Genomic DNA, 8,065 nt, shown 5'->3' with positions numbered 1-8,065 from the left:
AGAATGCTGCCTCAACTGAAAACCATGGCCCTGTCATGTGTCCTCACTGAAACTAACTGGAGAGGACAGACCAGGTGAGAGGGAGAGGCAGCTGAAAACCACTTTTCCTGCTCAGCAACGAGGCCAATGGCCCGGCCTCTCTTGCTTTCATCTTCCTACACACTAGTCAAGCCTCACCTTGCCCAGGCACCTTCCTGCACATCGTTTGAGCTTCTGAGATGTGGTGGTTTGTCTTTCAGCCTCCCTATTAGACTGTGAACCTCCCAGTCTCAGCTACCACTGACGCTCCTGCACGTTCGCAGGTGGCACCACAAGTGTCAGATGAGCACTTAGGAATACCCAGGAACGGGACTCCCAAGCAGCCAGCTGGTAGGACAAGCTGATTAATTTGAGCCATCTCATTGCAAACTGCTGAAATCAGTCTTGTCTTGACCAGCACTGGATACTTCCAAGATAGCCATATGGCTGAGGGAAACTGATGTTTGTTAGAACAGTGGACACAGATGATGGCCACCTGTGGGACCCTAGCCCGGTCACAGGTTCTAACCACCATTCAGCCCACAGGAGAACACCCAAGTGTAGCAGAGGAAACAACAAGGGAGAGGGGTGGAGAAAGGAAGTCAATTCCACCAAATAGATTAAAAATTCCCCCCAAGGGGAAGGAGCTCAAGAAGGGAGGGGACTTTGGAGGTGGAGCATCATGATACCCAGTCCCCAGGGAGCACGGGGAGTGTGAGCAGGCAAGGGCTTAAAAGGCTGGGCAGAGGGTGGCAAGGCAGTGCTCAGGAAAGGGGCCAGGCTCCCATCTGGAGAGCCAAGGGGCGGGGGCTGGAACAGATGGAAGGAAAGTTGCAGCTGGTGGCAATGCACTTTCATGTGTAAAGTTTGGTCCTTGGAGGATTGTGATCCAGTTCTGAAGGCAGCAGTGGGCAGGTGGCTCTGCTCCATGCTCCTCCTTCTCCCCCCATTACCACCCAGAGCACTTGACAGCTGCTCTGAAGCAGGACTCAGCCACCATGCCTTCCACCAGCATCCCTTTCAACAGGAGAAGCTGGCATGGTGACACCTTGGCACGCCACAACCGCAGAGAACTGAGCGGCTTCGGCTCAAGTAGGCAGCGGAAAAGGAGGAACGAGTCCAGGCTCCCACGGGGGGGCAGATGGACTGAGAGCAGAGGACGGAGGGAAGCAATCAGGAAAAGCATGCTCAGGGACCTTGAAAACATGTTCATGATTCATGCACAAGTTCTGGGTTACGTCTGGCAGAAGGGGTGCAGTTGGGACAAGATAAAAGCCAGTGGATTTTGACGTCCTTGGGCCCATTTTGACCTCTAGGTGTTCCTTGAGAACACACCTTTCGCTTTTTTGGCGACGTACTTGCTTGCTGCCGTGCTTTGAAGTGATTTTACATCCTCTGGCTCTAACAGCCAGCCACCTGTCTCAGCATATTTAGAGCTTGCCCGTGGGAACAGAGGCTGCCGGCACAACCCTGCCAACTCCCAGAGCTCCCCCTGCTCATACACACTTCTATGTACTCCATGGGGGAGCCTTACCACCCAGCCTCACCAAGGCCAGCCCAGCCCAGAGAGCAGCAGTAGGGTCTCCAGTTCCAGCTTGCCTTTCTTTTCTTTATTTGTGCTAGACTGTGCAAAACAAGAAATTAGCAACCTGTCTTGTTAAACCCCAAGTGCTTTGTTTAGAATATTCAATCTTGTTTCCTTTGATTTTTTTTTTATAAAAAGATTGGAACCCAGTCCCTTATTGTGACTGTATCATGACTGAGTCCATTTTCCCAGGATGTCACCACTGGAGATAATAACTTAAGTGTTTCTGGAGCAGCCTCTCTCTTCCTAGTGGGAGGTCTTCTTTGTTCCTTTCCCAAACTTGGCATCAAGACCGAGACCTATGGAAAGGAGAGAAGCACTTAAATTTCAAGGGAGGACATGAAGCCTGCCAATGATCTGAGGAAGGCAGCCTAGCTTCCCAAAGGTGGGGATTTACATACAACAAACTTTGTTTTGTTTTTGTTGTTTGGAGACAGGATCTCACTATGTAGCTTTGACTGTCCTGGAATTTGCTCTGTAGACCAAGCTGGTCTTGAACTCAGATATCTGTCTGCCTCTGCCTCCCAAGTGCTGGGATTAAAGATGTGTGCCACTTTGCACAGCTAATGTACAATAAACTTTGGAAGACTAATTTTATGTAGCTTCCTCAAAGACAACAGAATGCCATCAAATGAAAAGAAAAGTTACCAAGACACTGGTAACACACACACAAATACCAAAAGAAAAATCATAAAATTTCCAGGCTATTTCTCTTGGCTCTCATACAATTCCACAGGCTGGTAGGGAGTGAACATCAGACCCTGTTCCACTCAGGATCTTGAAAGCTCATGCCATTGAAGGACAGCACTAAGACGGAATGCTCAGGAGGAAGGCCACATTAGAAGCAAGGCTTCCTTTTCTCTTTTAGGAAAATGTTTGTTAAACTAACAAGATAAATTCCTGCCATTTTCCCTCTTTGGCCCCTGGAGGCACTTGCTGTGGTAGAACTCACCCAGGAATACCAGCACGGTGCCCACCCACTGCATGGAGCTGATGGGGTTGGCAAAGAAGATCACGGAAGCCAAGATGGTGAAGAACTTCCGTGTTGTGGTGATGATGGAGCATGTCAGGGGACCAAAATACACAACTGTCATGAAGATAAAGCTCTAGAAAGAGAAAGGTGTGTGAGACCACTGAGCATTGCCATAGGAGTTACTTACGACAGACACCAGGGCTAACTGGACTGCCCCTCTTCTCCCAGCCAGTCTTTCTGACTGACACAAGAGGGAAGGCAAGTTTTCCTCCTCCGAAGAACTCACCTGACCCAGGGCACTGGTCAGACCAAAGAGCAGGATGTTATAGATGATGGTCGGGTACCTCTCAGCGAAGCTTAAGAACCCCCAGAGCTCCCCCGTGAACAGGATCCCTAAAAAATTCAAGAGGTAAGCAGCTCATCTCATGCTCACCCATACACCTGCATGCAGTCTGCTTAAATACCATGAGGGAGGCTGGGCGAGGAACCATATGTGGAGTTTATTCTGGCCTGGTATGCACCTTTCTCAAATTCTTGTCTGGTTAAGAAACTAACCTGATTTTCCAAGAAAGGCTCCCAAGTTAGTGATTTACATCTACCAAAGTGATTGCTGTTGGGTAGTTTGGTTTGTGCCTGTAATCTCAGAACTTGGGAAGCTGAGGCAGAAGGGTGATGAGTTCTAGGCTAGCCTGAACTACAGAGGGAGAAAATGCCTCAGAAAACCAAACCAAACCAAACCCAGCAATTTAAACAAAGCAATTAAAAGCAGAGATCCACTGGGCATCGGTGGCACTGGAGAGGCAGAGGCAGGTGGCTCTCTGTGAGTTTGAGGCCAGCCTGGTCTACAGAGCCAGTACCATGACAGTTCCAAAGACACACAACAAAACTTGTTTAAATAAAAAAAAGAATAAAAAAATAAAAAGGGCAAAGCAGATACCTGTAGATGCTGCAGACAGACCTCTAGGTCTCATGGAACTGGTCACCTCCAGCCCACCAGTAGTTTTCTCCATTAACCCCTTCATGCTACATGAAAAAAAACCTTCTTCATGTGCTCAAATTTGAGAAGTTAGGAACCACTGATTCCAAATCAAATGTTTCATACATGAACTCAATTCAGTATATTCCTAACCTGGCAAGCATGAGCATACTAAAGTCTTATCCGCTTCAGGAGAAAATGTTCCTAGATATCCCTGTGTGCTTCACCACATAGCTTCCATGACATCCGGCACATGTCTAACCCTATAGTGTCAGTAACAGGGAGCAGAGAGACAATGCCAGCACAGGTTTCCAAGAAGGTCTCTCAGGGGTTGGACAGAAGGGCATGTTGGAACCAAGTCAGGCCCTCGGCCTGCAGAGTTAGCAACTGGCAGCAGAACTAGGGAATAAATGATGAGAGCAGTCTGCCCTCTGGTGATTTGTGCAGAGAACAGCAGAATGGCTCCTTACCAGCACCGAGCAGCAATGTGGACCAAAGGTTGATGTTCAACATCATGTGGTTGGAACCTGTTTGGTAATGAGCTCGCATGTGGTCCTGGGACACACCTGTCAGTCCATCCAGGGTCAGAGACAAGAGCTGGGAAAGGAAAGGGAGCAGCTGGCAATGAGGTGGCCAGCAGGGCCCCTTCCTAACCCAGGACACAAGACCTTCCCCTCAGGCGCTTCAAAAAGCGGCTGCCCCAAGACAGAGTCTTCAGAATTAATGCTGCCTGTGGGCAGAGGTAAGAGATAGAGAGAGACCATGCTAGCTGTCCTTCTGCACTGGACTGACAGGCTAACTACATCACAATGGATGGCAATCAGAGTAGACCAGACAGCCTGCCATTTCGCACAGGGACTGGAACAGGCTTCAGTGAGTGGGCCTCTTCCCTGGCCTCCTCCTGCAGGGTGCCTTTCTGCTCAGTAAGACTAACTCCAGAGGCTAGGTTCTGACATCTGACCACCTGACCTGGAATCCTGACTGCCACTTATGTGTGTGACAATGGGCAAATGACTTAGCTTCTCCTCAGTTTCTTCATTTGTAAAATGGAGATAACACTATCTGTGTTAGGAGCTGTCATAAAAGTTAATCAATAAAGATGTGAAGCACTTGGGACAGGGCCTAACACTCAACGATATCTCCTGTTGATTCACGTCTGGCTTCCATGTTGCCTGAAAACCTAGGGAGGTACACGCCACTCATCCTTTCTCAGCTCTTGGGTCTCTCTGAGCTCACACCAGGCTCTAAGCACAGACCACAGAGCACTCTTCTCCAGGAGAGGTTGCTTAGCTAAGGCTGAATGTTCCAGGCCTCTGCTGTGGCTACAGTAGAGCCAGGGTCCTTGCAGCAAAGACCAGCAACAGGAGTCAAGTGACAACACACCCTCCCCTGGCTTTCTGCCTGCCTCAGTTGGGGCTGTCCTTGGTGGAATCTGCTAGCAAAGGCTGTCTTCACAAAAGGACTGCATACCAGAAGAAGCTCTCCAAAGCCAACTGTGTGCTCTTCTACCCCAACCATTTTCTTGGGCTTGTACATGAAGAGAGCTACACCAGCCACAATTAGCAGCACACACAGGTACTTGGCCAGTGGGTACTTCTTCTTCAGGAGGGTTACCCCAAGGAGCATAACTATTGGGGAAACAAAAATAAAAACAGTGATAATTCAAGCGCCCACTGGAATTAGTGACCCCAATACCCTCCTCCTAAGAATCATGTCAAGATTGAGGGAGAAAAGAAGGTGGGAGCTAGGAGGGGTGTCAGGCCGGCACCCAGATAAAGACGATTGAGCAACAGGCTTGAGTAATGGATAAGGTGGAGAAGGGCAGAGGACAAAAGTCCAGGAAGGAGCTGGGCAAGGCTGGAGAACTAGGGGAAGATGAGGGACTCAGGGTATGAGATGACAGTGTAAACACAGGGGACACTACAATGGCTGAGGACACAAAGTAGGCAAGGTCAGCTTCTGGCCCCCACTCAGCCTGTGTACACCAGAGGAAGCAACAGATGACAGGAAAGGGCCTAGAGAGACCTATGATGGCATGGTAACCCAGAGGGACTCAGAACTCTGGGAGAGGAGGGGGGGAGGAGGAAGAGGGAGCACAGGAGATGGAGACTGGACCATCTTCTTTGCTTACCTGGGATTGGCTTGCAGGATTTACCGAGGACCTGAAATAAAAGTGAGCAAGTAATTTCTGAGCGCCTGTGGTGTGTCAGGAAGTATAGCAGGTGCTACATTAAGAGGCATTAGCACTAGACCTGTACCTGAGAACTTGGCCTCAAGAAGCAGCCCTATCACAGTCAAACCCATACCCTTACCCCAATTCTGTGGTCCTACATGCTACACTCTTCTCAAGCATATTTTGCTATGACTGCCCACCCCCTCTGTGTTTTTAAACACAGTCTCAAGTAGCTCAGGCGGGCCTTGAACTGGATATACAGATGAAGATGATCCTGAACCTGTGACTCTGATCCTCCAGCTCCTATCTCCTGAGTACTGGGATTGTAGGCCTGTGACACCGTGCCTGGCTCATGCAGTGCTGGGGATGGAACCCAGGTCTTCATGCATGCTAAGCAAGCTCTACCAACTGAGCTACATCCCTAGGTCTCTAGGATTGCTTCTTTTTATTTCAATCACAGACCTGAGCGAAGACCCCCTTAGTCCTGTCCTCACAGTTCTGAGCCAACTCTCATCTCACCCTGAGATTTCACCTGAGTTGGATAGTTGACAAACTGTAGTGCTGAGTTGCTGGAGACCATGGCACCCACATAGGAGACAGAGCAGGCAGCATAGAGCCAGGTCCGAGTACGATCCACCCTGGCAGTGTCAAAAAACTGGATCACTGGGAGAAGACAAAAATAAAACAAAAACAAACAAAACATACAAGAGAAACCCGGTGGGGCGAGGATGGACTACGAAGCAAAAGTTGAGGCCATATGAAAGGAACTTGTCTGTCAAATAAGACAGCTATTTCTACCCTCTTAAGCGGGGAATCTCTGAAAAGTATTCATCTCCCCAGTTCTCCTTAAGCCTAACAAGACCACATGCAGAGTGGAGGTAGGGATTCATTGAATTCTAGAAAGGATGGCTTAACTCTGCCAATAGGCTTCAAGGAACAAAGACATGTTTGAAGCAGTCATACAAAGCAAAGTCAAAGGAATAAAGGGGAAAATGTTCTAAGTATTTTCAGTGGAGATTTGGAATACAGAAGACCCAGTCATTTCTGACTCAAAAGTCGGCATAATTTAAAGACTTAATATGTTAATCTCATTTCACAGCCATTGGTTTTACAGACTGCAGAGAGGCTGTTTAAATACTCAAAGGTTTGGAGGAAGGGAAAACTTAGGTTTTAAAGATGAATCCACGTCTAATGCCCAGAATATGGGAGAAAGGAGGATGCACCCAACAAATTATTATGAGGTACTCACAGATCTTGGCAAACATAGCATTGATCACACACTGGATGAAGACCAAAGTTAAGGCAAAGGTGAATGTCTCCTGTTTGGGTCCTTCCCCATACTTTCCTCTTGTTCTAAGATGAAATGCATGAAAAGAGGAGAAATTAGTATACGTCACTTGGTGTCATCAAGTTTGTTCAGTGCTTTTATGGATGTAGTGAGAGTTAGTAAGGACCATTGAGTTTATTTACCCAAGGGGGCCAATTTGAATTAAACCTAGAAACTAGATAGGCTAGCCTGATATCATAACCTACAGAAGGAACATCCGGAAAGAATACAGGTAGTGACAACAATGAAAGTCAGATAGCGGAATAAAAGTATCCCAGTCGGAAAGCAAGACCGAGATAAAAAAAGATTAGCGGTCTGCAAGCACCTGAGAGTTCTAAAACAGAGCTGGATCTTGTAATCAACAAAGCTAAAAACATCTAAAGGAGAAAAGAGAATCCCACCCCCCTCCCCCAAATCAGAGGCTGGCCCGCCCTGGAATTTTAGAATTACAAGGATGCTCAGCCGGCAATGCGTAATAGCAGAGTGCAAGAGAGGTCAGAGGGCCGGGCCGGAGAAGGGAAAAACCTATACCAGACACAGGAAGCCTGAGGACCAGGCCGTAAAGTGGGCGGTGGACAGTGCGTGCCGGCCCTGGTTGGGGGATGTTATCAGTCCTGCCCCCCCAAGGGTCCACTCACATCTTCTCCTGTAGGATCCCATAGTAGAAATAGCAGACAAAGACACCCAAGAAGCACAGCGGCAGGCGCAGCCGGTCAGGCACCAGGGATCTGCTAGCGGCCATGAGACGCACGGACGAGTCGGCCGGAGACCCGCTCAAAGCAGGTAGCGGTAGCGGCGGCGAAGGCGAAAGCTCCAGGCGGACATCGCCGGCCGGCGGCAGGGGCCTCATAGGAGCTGCGTGCGACCGCCGCCTCGTAGGACGGGGCAGCTACCTCCAGAACTGCCAGCTCACAACTGCTGAGCGGAAAATGCCTCCCGCCTCGGCAGCGGCATTCTAGGAAAGAAGGCAGGTCTTGAGACCTTGACTTCTTTCCTGGTGGCCAGGATATCGA

The 8,065-nt window shown here is 49.0% G+C and overlaps 1 protein-coding gene across 2 annotated transcripts; it reads right to left on the bottom strand.

The window, feature by feature from the left end:
* Nucleotides 1-1,606: 1,606 nt before the first annotated feature.
* Slc35b1 (solute carrier family 35 member B1) lies at nt 1,607-8,054 on the bottom strand. 2 transcript variants are annotated; one of them, XM_005075862.4, is made up of 9 exons: nt 7,691-8,054; nt 6,975-7,078; nt 6,258-6,388; nt 5,684-5,714; nt 5,023-5,180; nt 4,023-4,149; nt 2,863-2,969; nt 2,556-2,709; nt 1,607-1,902 (listed from the first exon to the last, which is right to left on the bottom strand). In XM_005075862.4, exons 1-9 carry the CDS (start codon nt 7,900-7,902, stop codon nt 1,850-1,852), a joined length of 1,077 nt encoding a protein of 358 aa, XP_005075919.1. In that variant the 5' UTR covers nt 7,903-8,054; the 3' UTR covers nt 1,607-1,849. The 2 variants fall into 2 exon arrangements, with proteins under 2 accessions (XP_005075919.1, XP_040605478.1); XM_040749544.1 differs by having other exon boundaries at nt 6,258-6,363; nt 7,691-7,722.
* Between the last annotated feature and the right edge of the window lie 11 nt (nt 8,055-8,065).

This window comes from Mesocricetus auratus, unplaced genomic scaffold (assembly GCF_017639785.1).
Source record: "Mesocricetus auratus isolate SY011 unplaced genomic scaffold, BCM_Maur_2.0 Super-Scaffold_100007, whole genome shotgun sequence".
NCBI lineage: Eukaryota > Metazoa > Chordata > Mammalia > Rodentia > Cricetidae > Mesocricetus > Mesocricetus auratus.
This window is presented reverse-complemented; position numbering and strand designations above follow the sequence as displayed.

Bases quoted from the DNA above. Each gene is read 5' to 3' on its own strand.
- Slc35b1 (XM_005075862.4), bottom strand. From the start codon at position 7,902: ATGAGGCCCCTGCCGCCGGCCGGCGATGTCCGCCTGGAGCTTTCGCCT. The intron at 5,715-6,257 runs GTGAAATCTCAG...CTTTTATTTCAG, and splicing joins TTGTCAACTATCCAACTCAG to GTCCTCGGTAAATCCTGCAA. The intron at 1,903-2,555 runs GTGAGTTCTACC...TCCTTTCCATAG, and splicing joins CACCGTGCTGGTATTCCTGG to GTCTCGGTCTTGATGCCAAG.